We start from the raw sequence: 25,840 nt of genomic DNA, 5'->3' as shown, positions 1-25,840 counted from the left end.
AACGTGCAGTCAGCACATGAACACATTGGGTTCATTCACATCTAACCAGAACAAACACATCACTGCCACCAAAACCAACCTCATCTCATCTTCTGCTGAAGATGATCTCCTCATTAGCATGACAGTCAGACTGAAGGCCCACAGTCCCACATGTGCCACTGGCCATTGTAAATCAGCTCCAGATTCTCACAATGAAAAAAGGTTCGTCATTGCCAGTGAAGATTCCCTCTTTGTCCCTGTTTTTGCTATAAATCTGCTAAAGCTCTATATTCTTGCAGAGCCCTACAGAGAGACCCAGGAAATACTGCTCTCAAGCCACTGGTTTAGCAATAATTTTACTTGATCCAAGAGAGACAGGCAAACAGGCATGCTCCTTTTTTTACTGGGGCAGGTTGAGCTGTTCTTCCAGCATCCCTACCTTAGGAGATATGCATATTCAGGATCTCCTCATGAAAATGTATTTTAGCTTTTATCTATATATTCCTCAGAAACACAGACTTGCAGGAGAACCAGTTCTTGCTGTATACCAGCCCCAAAACTGGAAGCGATAGCTGCTGCAGACCTTTGTATTAGTTGAGACCAAAGTGCAAATCTGTTGGTCTGACAAGGTGAATACTGTAAAGCTAATGAAGCATTGTCTTCATATTCAGAGCAACCAGCTACTATGGTTTCTTCTGATTTATTACATATGGATTCATACTGAATTCCCACGCAGCACTGGTTGGTTTACAGGTATAAAAAAGGGCAACACATGCTTCACAACACAAGGCATACCCAGAGGAACACATGAAACACTGACTCATCATCATCCCAGCACCCAGCTCTGCCCTGCCAGCTGAAGGTACCATTCCCCAGTCCTGTTTTTCATCACCATAAACTGAGCCAAACTATTTCCTCCTTTGACACCTAGCCTGCACAAGACCACCAGTTTCTTCCAAAATGACAAGGCCAAAATAAGATACTTGTCCTTTTCTGTTTTATAACATCTTCTTCCTTTCTTGTTGCAGAAGTTCCTCATGTGTGTTCTCATTCAATGTATACACTTTTCTCTATATTCAATTCCAATCCTTTTCTTTCCAACCTCTTGTGTTCTCCCAGATCCTTTACCTGAAAGTACAGACTTGCCATAACCTATCAACCTCAAACTCATTTAATCATAACTTTATTTTCCATTATTCTTCTTTCCTTATGGAACATGTTTCTTAAAATGCCTGTCTGAAATGTCTTTCTTTTGTTCCTATCTGTAGACCTTCAATAATAAATTTTCATTTCAGTATCATTCATGTTTCCAAAACCCTCTTCCCAAACACAATTAAGAAAAAGACACTCAGCCCACACCTTCCTGTACGTAAAACATGTACAGTTGATGCTGTGAAAAAATGTGAATTCCTATCTGTATTTCTACCATAGTGCCCTCTGCTAGTAAGCCTGTGACCTTAAAACTTTTCCTGCACATTATTCTATTATTCCCTAAAATGTCTCTAGCTGCTTCTACCCTTTGTCATCTCATTTTCTCCCTCTACGCTTGATTCTAGATATTTTAATGTGCAATTAGAGAGGCAGTAATTAAATTCAAACTGACAGCTCACAGAAGCATTCTGTTCAGTCCACATTAAAACCTTGGCTCCAATTTGTCACCCTGCCCACACACGTACTTCCATCTCCCCTCTTGGCTGCTGAGGGGACAGCACCATACTCCTAAGACTTCAGACTGAATTCTATCATATGCATCTTGTCACTGATCTCTAACATCATAGTACCCAAACTATTTCTACAAAGGAAAATTAATTTACCCACCCTAAAATACAACCATTCTTTGTCTACCTACAGGTCAAAATATTTTATTCAGCATGTCAGTTGCTGCAAAGGTATTTCTGAGAAATTCAAAACCTAAATCTGCCTCATTTTTGAAGTACTGGTGATTCCCCTAACTCACCACTTTAAGCCTATCATTCCTGTCTTTTTGTATCATGGCATGCACCCCCCCTTATTTACCAACCCAAACTGATGCCCTCAATTTCAACACCTTATCTTGGCTACTCTTTTTAATCCTTTAATGTGAGAAGGCACACCACTCATTTCCACTTACCTACAACTTTTTTTCAGACTCCATACTTTCACTTTTTCCTATGATAATACTTTGGCCAAGAAGTTTTCTTGTACACTGACATCAGTAAATCACCTCTCACTTTAAGGTAACAAACCAGCACTTTTTACCAAACATCCTCCTCCACAACATCCAGGCTACACATACACTGACATTGCTTGTCACTATTGCCATTTCTTTAGGCTTCTTGACAGTCATTTCTTCTATGACTGCAAACACCTCACATGCAAGGTGATTTCTAATTATACCAGCCAGGCAGCCAAGTCCTCCAGTGCTCCCAGGAAATCATCTCACAGGAAGGAAAAGCATCTGATTAGAGCATGCACAACCTGAGGCACTGCAGTTCCTCCCTCCTTCTCAGCCCTGCACAGTGGCAGAGGTATCCAGTCTAAGTCATCACATGAAGTCATCACAATGAAGCTTGTTACTGGCAATAGGGCTCCAGGTTCATTTAGAGCCAGCTCCTCACCTGAGGCAGGAATTTCACTTAAAAAAATTATAATCTCATCATGGGAGAAACTGAATTCAGGTGATACTCTACTCCTCTCCTGTTACTGAGTTTCTAAACAAGGAGAAAGAGACAGTGCTTCCCATCTCCTCCCTTTCTCAGCCTGACTATAGATGCTAAAATCTTAAGCATCATTACACAAGGTCAATAGACGCTCTGCTTTCAGGAATAGCTACACCTCAGGCACTCAGACATTTTAAAATAGCAACATTTGCGAACAATTTACATTCTAGACATTTCATCTATAAAGTGGAGATCAAATTGTGTCACACAACTGAGTGATGAGAGCAATCAGTAACTGAAGTACTCAGACACTAAACTGGTAACTACCCACAGAAAGCCCCACAGCAATTGCAGACCTTGTCTTCTGACCAGGCTTGAACACCATGCAGTAAATACAGGGTACATCAATCAAAGGAGAAGAGAAGAGAACACCTTTCGATAAGAACAATCGAAATAAACAAGCAGTTTTCATTCACTCCACTGAAGGCAAAGATCCTAGAGAAATACTACATAAAATTTTCTAAAATACTGCTCTGCTGCATTTACATTGGCATTAAAAATAAAGCTGTACCAAAACCATTTATTTTTGTATTATTTTTTTTTCAGTATTGCTCACATGCATGAGAATGCTTGAGACTTTTCCTTTAAAGGCTACATCAAGACTCAGCTTTTTCAAAATATGTGTATTACCACATCCACATTTGGGATTTCACATAAAAGTGCAAATATTCCTACTGCTGCTTGGCAAATCAATTTTTTTACCAGCTTTTTCATGTTTTCTTATTTTTAATAAATCTTTTGGAAAACAAACAAAAAAAACCCCCGCAACCAAAAGACACCACGCAAACCTTCACGGAGCTCATCCACTCCAATGCACCGCAGTGTTGTGACAGTCTGGTGACACAACCCAAAAGTTCCATGGCAGTTTGAGCACCCTCACTGCTCCCCACGCCATGGTGTGCTCAGAGCTGCTATCGATACACAGCAAAACCTTGGGAGGGCTCTGTGGAAGGAATCTGCTCTAACTACAGCTAATATCCTCTATCTGCACTTTCCCTCAAATATGTTTTTTCTGGAATGGATGACTAGAGGGTTTGACTCAGGAAACAATTGTTAGAACATCTGTATGCAGGCCAAGTATAAAGGAGAGAATTTCTGACAATTTCTCATCCTTAACATCTGAAAACTGTGACCTGAAGCCATTTGAGCCTCTCTTCAGCCTATATGATTTCAATTTTTTAACTGTAAAAGCAGGAGGCAGATCTTTTGAAAATCTTCATTCTCACGTCTATCAGTTGCCTCAAGAATGCAAACATTTAAAAAAAAGAAGGAATTTATAAGATAGAGAGGGAAGAAAAAAAGTTTTTGCCTTTTGCTGGACCAGCACAAGTTTGATAAAAGTGTCTGCTAGGAGAAAAGCTCAACCAAAACTTTCACACATTAGTAAATACATACTTCCAACTTGGGGGCAGGATCAGCAGCCAGACTAGAATACTTTATAGAAATACACCCCCTCTAAGCCCAAGAAGGCTCTCTATCCTAGAGGGTGAGATTAAAAGCATGTAAAATAGCAGAGTACTTAGACACTAAGCTAAGTTTTGAACAGATTTTAAAATACCCATCTTAATCAAGGAGAGATGGGTGGCTTCAAAGAGCAAATAACATGACTCCCTATAAAACTAAAAATTCTTCCTCAAGGATATACTAACTTGCCTGTACAAGCAAATACATGACTCAGCCTGTACATCCAGAAAGTTACCTTGCTTTACTCAAGTACATTAGCACACACATACAAGCTGAGTCAAGCAGGAATATTAACTGAAGAGGAGTAAGTCAATCCAAAATCATCTATGACTTTGACCAGACTGCTTCAAGACCGTCAGCATGACTGTTCCTACCCCAGCTTCAAAAACATTATCCCACAATAGCATTCCAAGAAATGCATCAGGTGTTCAGAGACAATAATATGAAGAGTATATTGAAAGGAAACAGATACAGCAAAAGCCAGAGGAAAAAAAATAATATAAATTCATTATGACTGTAAATATCTAAAAACCAAGACTGAAGTTACAGATATTAAGCTTATTACCAAATATATCTAAGACTTCCCTTCATCATTTCCACATATTTTTTGGAGGCTCCTTTTACCCACAAGTCTGTGAGGAATCTTCCCCAACTGTATACACAGCAAAACCATCCAATACAGTAGGTTCCCAAAATCTCACATCTGTTAGGCTCTTCTGAAGGCTTTGATAACACTACTAGTTTCTTTGGAGAAAAAAGGCACACATGTTTATTGCTTTTTAGATTATCTCATCAGATAGATCTAAAGGCATGTCACAAATGCACACAGCCTCCTAGCAGTTATCTCAACAGCTTTAAAAGCTCGGGCACCAATCCAGAAAGAACAGTCACAAGTATCACCTCATAAACCAAGCAAACAATTACCACTTACTTGATTAATCTTTTCTCATCTTTCTGAACTCTGACCTGAATTTCAGATACCTTCTTTGTGGAAGCTGAGGGTATCACAAGCTTAAGGGTTTATTTTTCACCTAAATTTTAATCCTCCCCAGAGCAGTAAGATGTGTTACTGGTAAGTTTATATTTGTAAGATGCTTTGACTATGCAAAGTCACATTAATCCTATTATGTCACTCAGAGACCACTTTTGCAGTGCTTTAGGTTGATTCAAAAAGGAAGATGAGTGACTATTATCACATCACTCCACCCCTGCAACACCAACATGCTTTACTAGTTTTTTCTTATCATTTTCTTACCCTTCTCCCCCTCCATGCTCACCACTTCCCATCATCACTGGAATAACCTAGACAGTTTCTTAAGGACAGAATTAAAGAGAATTAAATGCTTTAGTAAATGCAATTGTTAAAGTATCTTACCAATGCAGGCCACTGAATTTGTTTGATCTTTGATCCCTGAGTCTGGCTTGGGTCCTTTCTTTTTGCCCAGACCAGCTGGTACTCCACCAAGAAGGCTGCAAAATCTTCATAAACTTTAACCCATTCTCGCTTTTCCCATTCCAGGTCATCAAATTCCACATACACCTGGGGAAATTGAAGAAAGGAAAGGACACACATTATTGCTTATACACAGCATGTGTTCATCTACATGCACTTTCCAATACATACACTGAAAAATTTAACGCAAGATCTTATTTATTACCCATTTTAATGCTTTGGTTTTGAAATTATATATTCAATTCCTACACCACAGAAGACAGTTTTCTTGGCAGTTTGTGCATTTGTGGTGAAGAGAGGAGAGCTACTAAAACATTGCCACTAACACTGGGTGTCTTATCTCATGAACAAAAAGCATTACACTAAGTATTTAGTAGTATTATTCAAGTAATACATACAGCTATCTACATAATCACTAAGTTTTATGAATACCTCTCATTTTCAGTTCAAATACCTGTCATGTAAGATAAACCAACTAACCAATGATATGGTTTTATGGGAAAAAGAAAAAGAAGTCAATTGGAACAGCACCAGAAAGGACATCCTGAGCCTGCAGACCTTGCTACTACTACAAGCCAGTCCAACACACAGCAGCTCACAGAAGCAGCTCAGCTTCCTCCTGCAATTCAGCCCAAAAAAACAAACAAGAAACAATAGCACCACATTTTGCTTCCAGCTAGGTTAATGTGGAACCAGTTTGTAACTGTTTGATCCTGTGCTATCCCTGGCCCTCCCCAGGACAGAGCAGCTGTACCTTCTCCCCTCAGCTGCATTCACTAAACCCTAAGTTACACACACCACACCTTTTGTCTGCTCTTGTGCACAGCACAGGGATCTCAAAGCTATCCAAAAGCTAGCTGCATTACCAAACACAACTCTGCTAAACCCATTACATGTCAAAATTACAGAATTCATTTCAAATTTAAAAATAAAGTAGCAAGTTGTTCTCTTTTCCAAATTATGAGAAATGTCATAAGAAAAAGCAGCTGGCAAAATAAAAAAAAATGCCACTGCTTGTTACACTAAGCAGAGAAGAAGGGAAGATGCTTTCCTACCCTTCTGAACTTCAGCACTCAGTCACACCCAAGGCAATTTCCAAAACTGGAGTTTCTTCCTCTATCTGCTTCTGAGAACTAAAACTCACTGTCACAGAAATATTCTTCTCTTTTAGATCTGGTTAATTTTAGGCCTACAACATACTTTCTTGTCTAGACTTTCTGTCTCACACTATCAAACGTGTACTACACAGTGTTCCTTCTCATCTTGTCCTTCTCCCTTCTGAGTACACAAATTTTCACCAAGCCACTTCTCACTTCTGTACCCAAGTTCATCATCCCAGTTTTCCCCCACAGATACTTTTAATCCATGTTACTCCCACTTCATTCCCACACACTTTCCTTTTCCTTTCCCTCTTTAAAGCATCAGATCAAGAAAATCCTCTCATCTCCACTGTTGATTACTACAGCAATTGCCTCTTATTCTAACCAAAGCAAGTAGAAAACAGCAGCAAAAACTGTTATCACTAAAAAACACCACTTTTTATTAATTTTATTTCTAGAAACTAATTCTAAAATATGTAATAAAGTTACAGAATATTAATTTCTTAATCAAAAGAGTTATGAGGAACAGTTAACAGTAAACAGAGTAAAACTTTAAAACACTGGCAGGAAAGCACATCATATCCCAAATCATTCTAGCAGCATTCATGATCTTGTATTTGCAGCTACTTTGAACCCTTCTGGAGAACCACTTATGTGTAAGTTTTGTCATTTGATCAAATCTAAAGACAACCTTCAGTGACACAGTACAGTTAAAAATCATTCTCCAAAATTCACCTTCCTCCAACAAATTTCACTCAACTATTTCAGACTTCTCAAATAATTTTTAGTATCTGGAAAGACACTTCACCTGCATAGTCTGTAGCAAGGTGTTAAGAGGTTAAGCACCAGACCTCACACAGCAGCAGATTAAAAAAAAAAAAAAGGAGGCAAGGGGAATGAAATGAATAAATATTTTTGAAAAACACAGATAAGTCTAAAGCAGAGTTAGCACTTTAGAAACAGCCACACTAAAACATACTGCATCTTCTGGACACTGGCCAGAACTTGTGGATAGCTGTGATACAATCTAGTGTTTGTGTGCAAGTTTTGCACCCCAAATAAACCAAAATGCGGCACAGCGACAGTGGGAGTTGCTGCTGAGCTATCTGCAGAGTCTCCTGGCACCATATAATTAGATCTTCAAAGGAGCAGTTCCAAGAAAAGTGGAGAATGGAGCCTGGCACAGAGCCAGTCTGCCATGGCTCAGGGCACCATATTCCGCCTCTAGTTCCACACACACAATACTGGGGAATCACTTCTGCCAGCTTCCACCACTTTTGGGGTTCCATGCCAAGCCTATTAACTATCTGCTGGCTTTTTAAAGTTTATTTTTGAAAAGCAGAAGCAAGAGAGACAAAATGCAGTGCCCAGTCATTGCCCATTCTCTGTTTGGCTGGGAAATTAATTTTTCTAAGGCAACAGTGAAGCCTCTGAAGAATAGAGATTTCCCCTTTCTCTGCACACTGACCTCCCACACAGAGACGAGCACTATCTCAAACAGCACAATTTATGAAAGGGAGTAAAAAGGGAAAAAGATGAGGAAAGGAAGCAATCCAGCAACCTACGCCAACAAAATAAAATATAGAGCCAAAGTTAGACCCTCTAAGGAGTGCAAAGCCTAAAAATATTTCATCGTTTTTGCTCCACTGACAGAATGCTGTACAGCAAGAAACTCTATGACATTTGCCTCCCTAAGAATGAATGTTGATTTTGAGATTTCTCAGCCAAATTTTGCTTCCTTGCCTTGTCAGCTATTTGTGAATAGATATTGTATGTTTGTGTTCCCAGAGTAGCTGAAGTTCTCACCACGTATGCATTCTCTTGAATAAAAAGGAGAAATTCCCACTGGGATGATATTATATTTATAATTGGCATTAATGTGCTAATTTTGTAACTCACTGCTATCTTCCAACAGGAAGCAGCATAAGCTTTAGCATGCTCTTCCAAGTAAAGCAAGACAACAAATTTATTTCCAATGAAGTCAGCCAAGCAATTGCAACAAAATATTGTTATTTCAAAGCCCAAACACAACAACCATGGTGAAATCCTCTACAGGCAGCACTGTGATCGAGTTTTCCAGTCATTTCTCCTCCAAATAAATGTGCCTGACCAAACAAATTCTGAAACCCTTTAGAGCTGTCACAAAAGCAATGCTGACTTCCAAAAAAATTTGACTTAAAATGTTAAAAAGCAAAGTCCGTGCATCATCCACTTTCTTAAAACTACTTCAGTACCTTGCTATCCAAGTTCTGTTTGCCCTCCTAAGGGAAGAGAGTACAGTTTCCCCTTTATCACCTAATGATTGTTAGCAAAAGGTTTATTTCTAGGAAGAAAAACCAAGCAACCTCTCTGAAGATGTTTTCAATAGGGCCAAGAAAACACTGCTTTGTACAATATTAAATAGTCTTTCATCAACACCAGGTTGGCTGCTGACTTCAAGGTGAGCCTCAGAGTGCATCCCCCTGGGCTTCACTTGTAACTATTATATTAAAAAAGATAGAATATTATACCATGTTCAATTATTACACATATATACTTTAGAAGCAAATTGTAAGTGTTGAGAACTGCAGACTCAGATGTTAAATATTACCTGTGCAATTCAAACTTCTTAGTTATGCAGCTCAAGATGGACCTAGACCTCTTAGCATGTAATCAAGATGCAAAAAACAGCTGTCAATTTCCCAGCCTTGTGATGTGTGGTCAGGTGAATACACAAATGTAAACCTTGTATGTAATTTAACAGAAATTTACTTAAAAACACACAAGTGTAGAAAAGCACAATAATAATTGAGTATTTTTACAACAGAAGGGATGTTTTGCTTTTACAATCCATGGCACAATCATGGAAGGAAATAAAAAATTTTCTGTTTGACACCTTCAAGTTATACAACATAACTAAAAGAACCAGAAACTACATTGCAAGATGTCACTGCAAAATTCAAAAGACAAGTCCAAATTAGCTCTTATTCCCCAATGTTAAATGCAACCTGCAAATTTTCATTCTGGGGAACAGCATTGTACGGGATGTTTAAGAAAGGCTTATTCTTGGCCCAGTAACAAGGGGGTTCTGGGAGTTTCTTGGTTTTGAAAGAAAACCTACCTGCAGGAAAGAAAACCCAGGCAGCACCTCGTGCTGCTGCCACAGAGGTGGAGGGAGGCAGCGAGTCCAGGGCTACCACCCTGACCCACCCATGGCAGCCATGGGGGCTTGAAACTGCCAGCAATGTTCCTGGAGCTCTGAGCCCTGCACAACTCTGACACCCTGCTCAGCATAGCACACAGCTGACAATTAAAACAAACTAGACTCTGAAAAACTCGTTCATCTCCTGGTGGAGATGGATGTGCATGCCAAACATCCAGCTGGTACAAACTAAGGCCAGTTGTAAGTACATAGGGAATGGAGACAGGAAGGGTGTTTCTATAAAACTTCATCTTGCCATCCCGTTCCCAGTATCCTTGACTTCTCAGGTTTTTACAAATTGTTTCTTTCATGGAGATGGCATTAGCCAGCAGTCAAGTCTTTCTAAATATATCTTAACCTAATCAAATGCAATCAAAGCACAAGCTTTTTTGCTTTATAGTAACTTAACACAGGAAAATTATTACTCTGTTATGCAAGTGCTACCCATTTCCACAAGGAAAAGTGGTCAAATAGCAACCAAAGGCAGCAGTCAGGATTTTTCTTTAATAAAGGGCTTCAATGTTGTTTTTTGTTACCAAAATTTCCTCAGTCTTTCGCATTAGCATTTCACAGTCACTCTACAACAAAAAGAGCTCATAAAAAAAGCATTTTAAAGTACACTGGCGTTCTCCATATAGCCTAAAAGCAACTGAAACAGCTGAAATAATAGCAATGGATTAGTCTTTAACTACCAAATATTTTAATATTAAAAGATGGGGTTTACTGCCTCCATGTATTCTTAAAAATAACCAGCACTTTTACTGCAGATCAGACCTGTTCGTTCACTTATATTTGCAGTCAAGAAAGTGCCTAGTTTTGATAAAAAGTACTAAATGTACCTGTATTTTTCAGCCAGGGTGAGTAGATACCCACAATCCCACAGAAAGTCTCTAGACGACCTGAAAATGTTCTTGACAAAACTGGTATTCCACAATTTAAAGAACATAATAGCTTGCCTCTAAAATGCAAGAGCCCTGCTTCCAACTCTCAAGCACTAGAAAAAAAAAAGCTGTAGAATCAGATGTTTTACAGACATGAACACTGAAAGCTCCTTAAAAGATGGGACAAATTAGCAGTGCAAGGAGTTATTTTATGCTATTTCAGCTCTTAAAACATGAAATTGTTTGAACAAATATTCAAATCTGCACATCTGTTTTGATTATTTATGGAGTTTACAAGAAGCAAGAAATTTAAGGGCAGAAGATTTAATTTTCTATTAAATGAGAAGAGAAAGTCCTGCTACTTTCAGATGAGCTGTGGAAATCAAAGGGACAATTCCTCAAAGATTAAATCCTGTTTTGATATACCCTTCTACCATGAAACAGCATACAGATAATTGTGAAGATTTAAATTGTCTGTTTATTCACAAGAAAATGGAATAGGTGTAGTATCCCAGCAGCAGTCCTCAATCATTAGCTGGAAAGTTGAAGTGTAGAAGAGAGGCTGGTACATTATCTGCAGAATATTAAGTCTCTGCTGCTTCAGGAAATATTAAGTCTTCAGTTGCTTCACAACTGCCTGGAAACCCCCTCTTTTTTTTTTTTTTTTTTTTAGTACAAAATGATTCTAGGTCTGTCCAGCAGGAAAGCACCAAGATTTACTTCCTCCCACTGAAAGACCACACATAACAGCATCCAGCTACAGCTCCTCTCAAATGCAAGGAGATAACCCCTCCAAAAACACTGTTCTCATTACTGAGGGAAGAGTGAAATCTGCAGCCTCAGGATCATCTGCTCAAGATGCATAAAACTACAGAGGGTCTCTGTCATTGCTTGAGTCACACAGTGACAGACACACTCAAGCTGAGGCCACACTGGTACTGCCAGCACTGCTCAACACACTTCAGAAATAGCAGAATAAGGAAGACAACCTGCTCTCTCAACAGGCTCCTGAATAAAGCAGAGAGAGGTACACACTCACTGGAAGACATCTCAAATGAATGCCATGTGCAGAAGGGAACAGGGCCAGATGTAGCAAATACATCCTCCAATAAACATGGATTTTCCAGGTAGCTTCCTTATATTAAGCCTTGAAACAAAACAATTATTTCTTTCCAGAAAACAGTAGTCTCAAGGTACATTACAGGGTAAGAAACAATCAACATGTACAGTTTATGGTTCATTTTCAAACCTTAATTCTGCATTCCCCAAAATGCATGCTTGAACAGTGACAGTAAAGTAGCCTCTGCAGAAGAAAAATGCAGCAAAAAAAATGGTTGCAAAACTGAAGAAAAATACCAGTACTATTGCAACAGCCTGCTGCAGTCTGTAGCTTGGATTGCTAAGCAACCAGCACATCACGTAGAGCACGGAGTAGAGATTGCAGAGAGGATGACAGAATAAAAAAGCATCCTACTTGCAGGCCCCAATACCATGCTTGAAAATAAAGAAAACCATCTAACACAAGTATGTGACTTTCATCCCACAATTTAAAACGCATAGTCTGAACAGAAAGATGAAGGGAGAAAATATGATCTACAATGAAATGAAAGGGAAAACAAGCTCATACTTTTTGTATGTGAGTTTTAAATTAATTTCTCAAAAGAAATACTTCCCTCTGATGAAAAGATAATCTACAGGAGTGCCAAGTTTTACTTTACAAGCTATTTAAATCACTGTGTTTAAATTATTCGGTGTAACTATTTTGCAAATCTTTTTCCAAATTCAGAACTTAACAGCAAAGTGAAGTGACTCACAAACCAGAAATTAAATCATTACTCTACTGGACTTACAAAGAAACCAACGGGGCACAAATAGCCCCATTTGAAAGATGTTTTACATTCCAGACATTTACTGAATTACTTATACCAAGGGAGAAATAGAAGTGACTTACTACTTTAAGGAACCACAGCCCATTGAATCATAACTAGGTAAAGTATGCACATCACACAAAAACCTCTTGCCCCTTCAGACTTGAAAAAACCTTTCAAATTCTTTTCACTTTTACACAACATAGGAAACTTTTGCTATACCTAAATTTCTAAATGATCATGTCTAAAGGCAGTAGTTGAGAAGCACACATACTATAGAAAGCTTACACAATCAATTTAAAAATAAATTTTTGTTTTCAAATCAGATGTGATTTTAAATAAGGTAAACTAAAAGCCAATTTAAAAACTTGAGTGATTTAGATGACTTCTTAATTAATCTGTGCTAATACTAATATTTGTAATATCACATTAAAAAGACCAACACCTGTCATTTAATAAGGAACTATTATTACTAAGTTTCAATTTTTAAAAGATTATGCTGACTTTAAGATGTGACTAAAACCAACAAAAATAACCATCAGACTATTTAAAACACTAGATATTAATGGATTTAAGTCAATTTTTACAATGTAATGGCTTATAAATGAAGACAAAGCTTGTTCACCAGACCATCAGCAATCACAATGCACTATAGGAGGATAAATTAAAGTGACTGGTGAAAGGAATAGGTCACCTCCTAGTCAGAATTCATCAATTGCCATTGTTCCTCATCCCCGATCTGAGACAGAACCAGAAATCTGCCTCTCATGAGGCAGGAAATTTAACCACACAACCTGGCTATAGCTGTGGCCAGCAAGGTATGGCTGCAAAGCCACTCATGGGGAAACAGCTCAGCTCCAGTCCTCCTGAGAGTCTAAATTCAGTCTAAATGCACAAAGCTGGCACTTGGGAGATGATCAGGACCTGAGCAGGGAGCTACTTGAGTTTTTCTGATGTCTCACTCCAGCTGAATAGCCCAAACCTGAAGCACTGCTGGAGGGAATCACGAGAAGTGCTAAAAGCACAGACTTTCCTTATTTCCACCAACACAATCCCATCAGCCATCCTCAACTGCTGAGGAGCCAGAACAGCCACCCTTCCAAGGCTCAAAGGACTGACCCTGAGTAAGGACCTACAAGCACTTATCAGGATCTACCCAGACAGAGGTTGAACCTGATTTATGTGCTGCTAGAACAAGTGGTGTCCTCCCAAATCCGCAGTGCAGACACTGATTAAACACTGCACTTTGGAACAGCAGATCTTTATTTGCAGTGAAGCAGAAGAGAGACTGCAAAAGAAAAGCAAGGTTTTGAGATGAACTTTTGATACTCATACTTGGGAATCCAGGCTAGGAAAGACCAAGTGCCTCTCAGCTGCTCTGCGTGCCCACATCAGTCTCCAGACAGCAAGCCAAACAAAGCAGGAGTGGGCTCACCAACAATTTCCTTTTTGTCAGATAAAGCCAGAGATATCAAAAAGACACCAACAAATCCTTAGCATAGTGACAAATCACCCGAGAAAGCTGGCTGGTAGATTTTGTTTGTACTGGAGACATTTTCTCAAGGCCTAGCTCATATCAACAGCAAAAATTCCAGCAGACAAGCTCACTCAATTCATTGCTTTCTTTGGTCATCTTACAGGAATTAAGAGAATTATGGAGCACTATTCCAAGAGTAACCAGGAAACCAAGAGAAAAATTGAGCAACCAAAAAGAGACCTTATATTGGCATTTTTATAAATTATTGTCAATTACAAAATGGTAATTTACTGTATTCTGACAACAACACAGTATTTGATTTTGTAACCAAGACTGTTAACCTCAGGCAACAAGTCAACCAAACAAATCTCAGAGAGCAAATGAGAAAATAGCAGTAATAGTAACAATAATCATAATCTTCTGAAGCAAGACAAAATGTTAGTGAAATATTTATCTACTTCATTGATCATCTGCTAAACTCTTTGGAGACTTTTTCCCAGGCCTTTTTTCCATTATAAGAGGACTAGAATATTTGAGTAGAGAAGTTAGTGTACTGTATCAATTACTTTAAAGCATTATCTCTTATTGGAGAAGAACATGTTACAGTTTTAACAGTAATTTGCTGTCCTCTTTCCTCCACGCTACCTATAACCACACTGCAAACTGGTCGTGGTCCTGACAAAACCACCTCTAAGCAGAACAATAAACACAAACAGTTTCCAAGTTCTTCCTAGCTAAGATTCAGAGGTATTTGACTTTGGCTGTTTTGTTCAAGTTCTAATTTTTTTTGAGTTCTGGATTATTAAAGTCTTCTCTTGTAGTCTTGTGACCGTATTCAGTGCTATCTCAAAAGCTGAATTACTGTTTTGTTGTTTAAGAGTCAACTTCGTGGTACCACTGCAGCCTCTGAGTTTCAACCACCTCTACAAGTCATCTTCCAACACTATATCTCTGTTTCCTTCACACCTGTCTAGTTCTTCACACTGGAGAGTCATCACTCACTCGAAAAGACTCCCATATAATTTTTCTGATGTAACTAAAAACTTGAAGACACCTAACAAAAGATTCATAAACAAAACTTACCCAGGTCTACTTCTTTCCAATAGATTAAGTGCAGCATAAAACAGAAAAGTGAGATCTGTACTCAAGAGGTTAAATCTTCAAAGGATTAACAGATACACTTTAAGGTCTATATGATCTTCCTTTATTTTTCTATCTGACGCCAAACTGCAAGGCTAGACTTTACAGGGAAGAACTGGGTCATTACAGTTCATAGTTCACCAGTGCATAAATGCTTACATACTGGGATCAAGGTTCATTCAACTCTGAACTGAGATATCTCCAGCAATTACTAAAAGGCCATGTGAGCAAACATGGCATCAGGAAACAGCCTGCCAAAGGTAAGCAACATTTTGGGAGCAGGGGAGGAAGTGTAACCACAGCTTCCTGGGGTTTCAGACTGCCTTAATCCACATCCTCAATCTGCTCTGCCATAATGGCCACTCCTGAGTCACAGATCTAAGTGTCTAAGCAAAAAAAATTACAGCTCTGTAAAGAATAGGTAAACTATACAGAAATACAGTAGCATGGTAAGTAATTTAGGAAATCCTATTTTCCATTGCACAATCTTAAGGAAATGGTTTACATCAGAATAAAGACATTAGTTATGTGGACAGTCTGGTCCCAACTTAATAAAGCACTTAACTTTCATCAATGTATTTCAAAAGTCTATTAATAGTAATTTGCTTGTGTTTAACTTTCTTATTAAAAAAAACCCAAACCAAAAAGTCATGGATGGTGAGCTGGGAGGTTCTGCTCTCACTCCATGACACAAGGAAGTCACAATGTCTGTGCTTCGTACTCATCCTCCAGACCAAGAGTACAGTCACTTCAGCCCAGTGGTGCCCCCTCTGACCACGAATCCCTTGGGACCTCAGATTATGTTTACATGGCACTGAATGTGTTGCAGATTGAATGTCAGGACATTTTCAGGTGCAGCTGAGGTGTTACAAGACAAATCGTGCTGGGTCATAGAACTACAAACACAACCAGCTCCTCTGAACAATTGCCCACTTTGTTGTTGCAGCTGCTAAGGCTACAGCACAGGAGGAATGACTTCAAATAAACAGAATTACTGATGCAGAAAAGCTTCAGGAAAACAGGGGTGAAAAGCACTTAAGGTTACAGAAATCACACACAATACATACATGGAAATTCTCTTTCAATGTATTTGTCTACTACTGTTTTTCAGAAGAGAGACTTGCTGTCATCTAACATCACTTTTTGTCCTTCAATAAAACTTCTCAAAAATGTGAGGTCATTTAACCTTTTACATCTTGAGTATTCACTAACTTATTTCAGTATCACAGTTGTCCAAACCACAGAGAAATGTTTCATTTTTAATTTAATTGCATGATTGTTTTAAAGCCTTCAGAACTATTGTTAATTAGAAATTGTCCTAGAAATATCCAATGTACTACAACAAAAAAAGTGAAGGCAACGAAATATTATGCATTTTCAGTTCTCCTAGTAATTCCTTTCAAAGATCTTTTCAAAGGAGGAACAATAGATCCATTGATAAGACCAAGAGAACAACAGATCCCACAGATAACACAATCAAACCCTTAGTGCTTGAGGCCAGAAGAAAAGACATAAGAACAAAATATTGGCAATGAGTATACATCAAAAGCTGCCTAATGAACCCAATTAATCACCTTAATTACTGCATTAGCCATCTCTGGGTAACTTAGTAGTGAAAAAGTCAGACACTCCTTGTCACAACAGCAAGGATAATATTTTTTAATAAATGGCATTTTAAAGATTGTGATAAATTTAAAAAAAAAAAAGTTTATTTATGCACAATGGTTTTACAGACTGTAACTATAAGGGCTGTGACTGGGATTAAAAAAAAGTCCTCCCTGCAATTGAAAATGCTGCAGAGAAGAGAATAAAAAAGCATTAATTCAGAACTGTACATAATTTTCTCACCATCTGTTCAAGTTTCTGGAACAAAACAAGGTTTACTGTATGTCCAAGACAGCTTTTAATGCTAGAAATTATACACACAAATGTACCACAAAATGAGGGCTGATAACCTTTACTTCCTCTTTTCTCCCCTTTATTGCCTCATTATCATCTTGCTTATTTAAAATTAAGATTAGTTTTTTTGTATCCCCTGAATCAACCATTTCCATACACAAAAAAAAGAGGACAACTTCCCCCAAGTTTCAGCACCCATTCTCTGTTTGGAAGGTTTTTTTCTGAGGAGCTCCTTGAATTCCAATACTGATGCTCAGAATCTTTTAAAAAATGTATTAATGTAACCAAGTTCCTTTTTGTAACAAATGTTAGCACAACTTTATCTATTCCAACTTCTCTGAGTCACAAAACCTCTCGAAAACAAACAAAACCATCCCACAAACTGCAATTGACTGTGTACCTACAGTTACACAGAATACAAACAAGACTTTTGGAAAGACATCAGGAAATTAGGTAGGGCCTTGATGACCTGCAGAGGTAACTCGAGCAAGCCCAGCCTTCCTGCAGTGAGGAATTTGACAATTTTACTGTATTACAATAAATCAGTGCAAGAGAAGATAGGGCATAGTCACATCACACTTTTCCCATTCCCCTAGGGAATGAGCAATAAAAATTACTGTTCAAGTTAAGGGACACGAGTGTTCCCTTCAGGAAAATGAAAATACCATCTCAGTGTGTTCAACCAGAGTCATCAGCTGCACAACTATCTGTGGTATCAGATAACTGCAGTTTTCATTGATAGAGATAAAGAAGTTAATCTGTTTTCAAAACATATCAGGGAATGACAACTGAGGTTTCTACCTTGCTTTACAAAATGCCTTCTGCTTCTCTCTATAAACTGTTAAAAAATCTGGATGTTATTTCTAACAGCCAGTCTCATTTCCTTGTGAATTGTATGCAAAATATACCTTCTGCTGCAATCAACTTACTGTGCATAAGAAAGGAACAATTACTCATGTGAAAAAGTCCATTTAGCATTCAAGACAAAAGCAAGACAGAGAAGTCTGTCTCCTATAGTCAACAAATATTAATACTGCAATAAATTAAAGGAATATGCAATAAATACTTTTGAAAGTGATGTTCATTATTGGATTCCTTACAGCTTTTTGGTTCAGTTATGTCACTGTGATTCAAATAACTCATGTATCACAATTATGAAGAGCTTTAAGCACAACCAAGACCTGCAATCTTGCAATTTTTATACACTTGGAGTAGACAACAGTTGCCAGCATTTCAGACAATCACATATACCAGTATTTTTATTCAGTGCATGTAGGAAAATTAACTGCATGGAGGTGGCCAAGGGGGGAAAAAAGCCAGGTTTTTCTCCCATGCATTTCACTTCCCTCAAAACCAGTAAGAAGGATGGAATGTGACAGCTAAAACCTATTTTCTTAAGTCTCCCTCTCAGGGTGGGAAGGAGATCACCACTGATGAACCAGACAAACAAATATTTCACCCACTCAGGGAATCAGTTCAGTTCTACCATCTCCCACTACCTCATGTTTAGATCAGGAAATGAAAGCTGAATAAACAAGACTCAGAAGCAGCATTAAATGTGCTGCATTATAAGCAAGGACTGCTGTGCTAGTTTTGTTTATAAAAAGGAATCAGAATATTAGTTATATCCCAAAAAAACTTCATCTGATTTGGTACATAGATTATTAGATAACAAAATGAGCTGCCAAGGAATTTTGGCACAATTTCATGGGAATCATAAAATAAAGAGACATACCTGACAAGTTCCATAGCACTGGAAAAATTAAGTGTTCTTGAGTACTGAGAGCAAAGGGCAAAGATTTCCAGGCTTTTTAATGTATGTGTCTTCTCTTACCATCACATCCCTTCCCTCCTAATACTCATGTTAAAAAAAAAAAAACCCAAAAAACAAAACAAGCCTAAAAACCACAAAAAAACCTCCACAACATATTTTCACAGGATAAGTTGGATACATTTTGCCCAAGAGTCCACAATAGCAGGACTGGTTGTCAAGACTACCCCTTGCTCCCAGTAAAGTCTATTTCCTTAACATGTTTTCTGCACCCAAAATGATAATAAAAAAAACCTTAGACACTTCATCCAGTCAAAATTTTTTTAAAAGACACACATGTATGCAGGATATCTAATGCCAAGGCAAGATCAGTCCTCTTGCAATTATTTAATTTTTAAATTTAGAACCAGAAATAGACAACTTCGTAATTGTATTGTTCTCATTTCAAACCTCTAATCCTTTAAATAATTATTCTTTCCACATGCATCAGACTGAAAAACAATTGTAGAGGCCTGAGGAAAGCCAGCACCTGCAGGAAAGGGTTTAATCTGGCAACTGCTGGTGTTGTTGAGTTACTCAACACATAAATCTCCTACTAAGTCCCACCTCTTTCCTGTAGCTCTAACCGTTGGAGTTTGAGAAAACAGACCTCGTTTCATGCTGAACTCCCACCACTGAGCAGCTGAATCTCCTACATTGCTGAGGATACTGTTCGTGAGAGCAGACTTCACATGGAGTCATGCAACATCCTGTTCCAAGCCAAATGCTCCAGATGGGATATGTTTCGCTGCTGCCTCCCCCTCCCCAGCCCATTTAAGCTTGTTCTTTTTTCTTTGAAAGCATTTATCCCAAACTGGTGCTATAACAGCATGCTAAAACTGACCTTTTAAGAAAAATACAGACAAACTGAAATCTACTTAAAATCCAAATGTCTTATTACAAAAAGAAAAAACCCACACCACTTCCATTATCAAAATATTTCCATTAGCTAACCAATTAGCAAAATGATGCATATAAGAAAATAAATTACTTGATGCAGCTCTACACTGCAGGAAAATCTGCCTTGTTTCAAAAAGTTTTCTAATCATTTAAAAGCTTAACACTGTCACGCACGTTACTAATCTAATGGAAGCTCTCATCAACATAAGGAAAAAACTGTCTAGTCTGCTGATCACTCTGAATGCTGGCAATTTCTCAAACATCTGCTAAAGGTCAGATTTCCACTGCATGGAACCAATCAATGAAGCTACACAACAGTCCCAGCGCCATTGGAAGTGCCAAACAAAGACCACTGTTTTACATAAGCAAAGAAACTCAGCCTGAAATCTTCCAAAACACTACCAGCAAAGTCCTCGCTCCCATCGCCACATAGGACTTGTCTACCTGGCAGTGGCTGCTAAGATTTACTCTGGTTTTGCTTTTTAGAGCAGAACAGAGTTACTTAATGCCAGCCCATTTTTCCACATTGTTAAATAGTGGGCAGCTGATACCACATACAGAGAAACATTATGGAGGGGGGAAAAAAGGGGGGTTTTACTTAAATGTTAATCAACATAAAAACAAAGTTTCAGAAAACTGATTACTGACATAATTGGTGCCTTTGTTTCAACTCAGTGACTTCAACAATACCCCCCCACCCAAGTTCTAAAAAACAGATCTCAAAGTTAAGAAACAGACTGAAATCATTAAGTTCTCCCCTAAAATCCTTACTAAGCAACCTCAGAAATATAATCCAAATATGCTAACAGATTAGGGAATTGTAGGCTCCTGCTAAAAACAACATGCTTTTTATTTCAACAGCTTATCACATGTCATAAAACCAGTGCTTTAGCAAGAGTCCACACAGAAGAAATAAGTGATCAATTCCAACACTGCTGAAAAGCTGAGCTTGTTCTATTTTTACACATAAAGCGTTATTTTTATATAAGGATAGTCTGGCACTGATTTACAAGTGAAGCCTTCTGCACACAGAAGAGAAGGGCCAGTAACAAAGCAATCTGACTGAATTCAGGGCATTATTTTATGCTAATTATGTGTTACTAAGTGATCTTCAAACTACAAATTTAGGATTCTTTTCTAAAATAAGCCCAGTGGCGCTCAGTTAGCTCCTGACCCCCAGTCCTCCTTCCACAGCTGGGACAGTCCTACCAAATGGTCCAAAGGCCAGCACCCCAGGGGCACCACGCTCCTTACAGAGGGCAAACCCCACAGAAGCACCATGCCAGGAATCAGGACATGGGGGGTGGGAGAAGATGTGTTCCTGTGTGAAAGGAGAGGGCTGTGCAGCAGACACAGACAGTGGGACATGGGAAAAGGGAGCAGCACTCCCACAGCAAGACCAGGCTCACTGGAAAGGGCTGTTTAACAGCACAAACAGCAAAACAATGCAAGTACAGCTGCTCCTACAGCCACCTACCAGGAGGTTTTAGTGGGATGATAAAACCTGGTATTATCCAAGACACAAACATGAAATTATTAAAATTGAACTTGAATACATCTCTGAGATAACTGACTCTCTGTTAGTTGGTCTGGGTTTTTTTATTATGGCCTTATTAAAGCTGAACAGCAATAGGACATGAGAATATTTCAAGGAGACAGTTCTCTGTATTGCTTCCATTTATTCTTTGAAAAATGCATTCAGCTCCTTTGAGCAACCTTTTTTCCTGAGTGCTTCCTGTCAGATCTAGCTGTTAGTGTCAGCCCTGATCCCATTTTTGCAGGACACTTAGGGGTACAGAGTTTTGTCACATTTCAAAAAATGGAAGGCAGCCCCAGAAAGGCCTATCAGTATCCAGCTGTCTCCTGACTTTCAACCATTCAACCAATACTCCATTCAAGGGAAGCCAAGAAAATAAACAAACATCTGTGTGAGATGCTTCAGGGAAGGGCATAAGGACCAATAAGTCTCTGTAATGCTCTGTGTTTCTTTCAGCAGATCTGTACAAGTCCCCATTATAAAGTGATTTCTTCAAATTATATTTAGCAATGTTATCACCCATAAGGGAAGATGCAGCAATTCACATACCAAAGGCAAATCTTTGTAAGGATCACAGATCAGTGAGAGCTTGCAGAATTTGGACGCTTTTATATGTAAGCATTAGCAACTGCATTGATATACTTGAGAATAGATTTAATTTTCAAAAATACTGTATTGAAGAAGCAGCCTGGCCAAATGGGAATATAGAATATATACATATATGAACCCAAAGTACTTACATTAGTTCACATCTCCACATCTGTGTGTGGAAGAATATTGGTCTGGCATTCCTATTACTGACACTTCTACAGAAGGCAGACAAGGCATGCTTAACTCACTTCTGAAATTGAACTGTAGCAGTAACAGTCAGCAGAATTTACTTCTGGGAAAGATACTGAACAGGGTTAATTTCTCCAGCTCTCCAGGACATGAACATCCACCTCTACCTCAGAGAGGGTGCCATTTTCCAGGGAATTTCTGCTGACACGGTATTACCCCACAAAGCAGCAATTTAAGTGTCTGATAAACATAAACTGCAGATGCAGAGTGCACCTACACTACCTTTACTGACTGAGTGTACAGCTTGGACATGATCCAACAAAAGAGGAAGAAGGATGTTAGAGGAGAGCTAGAGGATCTGTAAAGACCAGTTTTATGAGTGCAGGCCAACTGCCAAAGCATTTACTTTGAACTCTGTTACCGTGGCTACGAGAGCTTAAATCCAGCTCAAGTACATCTGCTCTGCACTGCAGTGCACACAGACTGTCAGCCTGCTCTGCTGTGCTCCAATGCCACTCACTCATGCTGCTCCTACAGAATCCACCCAGAAGCAAATTATTTAAGCAGTCAGTAACAACCCTCAGTGACACACCTAAGTCACAATGTAACCTTGTCCCTCAATTAAGTAGAGAGAAAAGAGATGGGGAAAAGCTGCCTAAATGCTGCTTCCACAAGAGCTGTGTAGTCAGTGACTAATCCAAGGAAAGCTCAAGTAGGTCACCATTAGATATCCACTATCCTAGCATCAAATAGTTGGGAAGGAGGTTCAGTATTTAAATCTAAGATTTAAAGCTTCTAGTCATGCGTAACTATGGCTATCCCCTACAGATTTACAGCACTTCTTCATTCTGTACTGAGTGGATTTTTTTAAAAAGAATTTGCAAAAGTTCACTAGTTCAAAGGATGTAAAAAGTTTATTAAATATGTGCTACCACAATTGCTCCCCAAAAATCATCTCCATGCATGTGTATCTAAGATTAGTATCTTACAGTTTATTAAGTAGAGAAAATTTTAGATTTAGCAGTAATTTTCTCCCATGGCTTTTAAGAGAATGAAGAATAATGCTCTCCAGAGAACCTTTCAAAACAACTGCCCTTTTTCCACAACAGCTGCCATTTACTTACACTCTCAAAAGGATGGATGCCATAGGCTGCCTCTCAGCAAAGAATAACTTGGCTTTCATCCTTTCTCAAAGTCATCATCTATATCCCTACTGATAGGAAGCCACTTTCTCCCCTGGGGGCAATTGGCTTCATTCCCAGTAGCAAAAACAGAAGGCAAGTAGTGACCATCTTTGTTCAGGCAGTTGTGACTTCAGTCAGACTGAAAAATGAGAAGTTGCAGGCACAATGGAGGGAAATGCACTTTTAGGATCCTTTTGCTAAAAATTAGTCTCAGTCCTAGACATCCTCAGAGCTGCTCCATCTGAATTCGTCAACAAGATGGACACACAGAAAGGGGAAATGGGGGAGGGGGGGAAAATAAGGAAGAGAAAATTCAGAAGTTCATAAGGTATCAAGAATGAAAATAAAGTGCAGGTTGTTGCCCTGAGTGAGGCAAAGCAGCTGTAAATCTGTTCGAATCAGCTCTGCATTCTCCAGTTGCTTTGTAGCTCCAGAATGCATAAAACAGCCATCACATGCCAGCCAATCTGACCCCCTGACCGTCAGAAGTCTACTTTATTTAACACAGGTTCACTCCTTAAAGATTTCCTTTTGTATGAACACCGGATAAGAAGGCTGCCTACATGAAGTGTGAAAGATGGGTCAAACCAAAGAAATTGCCAGAAGAGAACGACATAAAGACTGAAGTCAAGTCACTCTTTTAGAATCAAAGGGAGCATTTTACTGGGAGAACTGTGGAAAACTGGGGGTTGGGGAAACACTGACACGTGGACAAAACGACAAAGACTTACAAAACAACCTTCAGACGTTTAAAATATCATTAATTGTGCTTACCATAATTAACTGCAGACAGAGAAATGCAGACTTTAACAACAGACACAGGCAATTCCACTTCTCTCAAAATTTCTGTTAAAAATTGCTATGCAATTGTCTATGTTAAATACTATTGGGAAGTTTATGGTTTTAGTATTCCAGTTGTTTGTGTGATTATTACATTCTTCCCCCATCCCAAAATACCAAGGAAACTCTCTGCCTTAACTTAGTAGTCCTTAAGATTTCACTGCAATGCATAGAACTACAAAGTGCAGCAAGGTAGTATTATTCTGCTGAGTTGGAAGAGCATTACCATCTCCTGACATTCTAGTGGTACTGATATTCTATTTTGCAGTCTTTATCTTTAATTGCATTCATATTGTTTTATATCCTTTGTTATTCCAGTGCAAAATGAAATTAAAGCTAAAGACTGGTACATGATACTCTTAACTAGAGCTGTCAAGATGTTTTTATCTCAGAGATGCCTGCAGGTCTTTTGCTCTTTAGATTGATACCTTCTTGAAAATTTTGAGGAGCCTACTAGGCAGTCAGCTAATTTAATGGATTTTATTTCATTAACTATTCTTGCATGTAGCACTTGTGATACTCCCTCCTCTCCTCATTTGCAAGGACGTGAGTACTCAGTTATAAGAAAGCTTAATTGAAGTATCAAAATGAAATCAATTTAGAAAGCATAACTACACTCTGATCTGTGAGCACACAAACACTTAGATTCCTAGTTAAACTGTCAGCAAAGGCAGCAGTCTGTAAAGTTAATCAAGCATGTCATATAAAGTAACAATTAGAGCAATTTACTCCTTCAGAAGACAAAAGAGCAGAATGGGAAAGAAAAAAGAAAAAGAAGCCAAAGTCCCCAAACTACAAGGAAACTAAGAGAAAGTCCACATTGCGTGTCCAACAGCTGGGCAGAATCCAGCAAGCAGAACACTTGCTTGCAACATGAACACCAACAGATACAGCCAAACTGCCATCATACACACTGTGCCTCTTATTTCACTGGAGATAAAATGGGATTAGAGTAACATCATCTGCTTACACAGATCAGGAAATTAAATTATCACTCTGTACAGTGCACACAGTACAAAGAATATTTTTACAACAGATGCACAAATGCAATAAATCTATGTTTATTGCAAGGAAAAAGTTTCACCATACCCAAGCTTGCAAATGCCAGATCTCACCACTGCTCTGGCATCATCATGCGACCAGTAATTCATAGAAACTCTGCAGGGCCAATTAATTGTGCAAGTGACAAGTTAGCCAACATCCAAGAGGTTCATCACAGCTGACATACGCTCTAGCTATGGCACAACCTAGAAACATTAAAACATTTTAAGACTTTTTATGAATGAGTATAACTTCTGCTTAATATACACAATGATACTCACAAGCTATTAGTGATCAACTCCAAGAATTAGAGATCTATTCCCTACAACCCAATGGTTGAAGGATCCTAGAGGTCTCTCACAGACTAAAAGAGCAAACTTCAAGTTGGCAACAGCTGCTTACTTGTACATCTGCATTGGTTTTTCCACTTGAGAGCTTCATCCCCAGAAAACAAAGGGGAAGCACCCAAACAGCCCCAAGAGACCCTGTTTATATCTCTTTTCAATTCACTGCTGTTCATCCTGTATGTGTGCAGTACCCCAACATTTCTGGTAGGGTGACAATTCCCTTGTTCTAGAAATGCAAGCATATTCAGGGTTATTTGACA

General features: G+C 38.7%; 1 protein-coding gene across 1 annotated transcript in view; it reads right to left on the bottom strand.

Annotated features, from left to right (window-relative positions):
- JMJD1C (jumonji domain containing 1C) overlaps positions 1 to 25,840 on the bottom strand; it is a 159,153-nt gene that overhangs the window by 102,219 nt on the left and 31,094 nt on the right. The window contains exon 2 of the mRNA XM_064429944.1: positions 5,518 to 5,682. Within this exon, the coding sequence (XP_064286014.1) occupies positions 5,518 to 5,682 (165 nt within the window). The remainder of the gene's footprint in view (positions 1 to 5,517; positions 5,683 to 25,840) is intronic.

This window comes from Passer domesticus, chromosome 8 (genome assembly GCF_036417665.1).
Source record: "Passer domesticus isolate bPasDom1 chromosome 8, bPasDom1.hap1, whole genome shotgun sequence".
NCBI classification, from domain to species: Eukaryota; Metazoa; Chordata; class Aves; order Passeriformes; family Passeridae; genus Passer; species Passer domesticus.
Note: the sequence above shows the minus strand (reverse complement) of the source record. Positions and strands in the feature narration are given on the sequence as shown.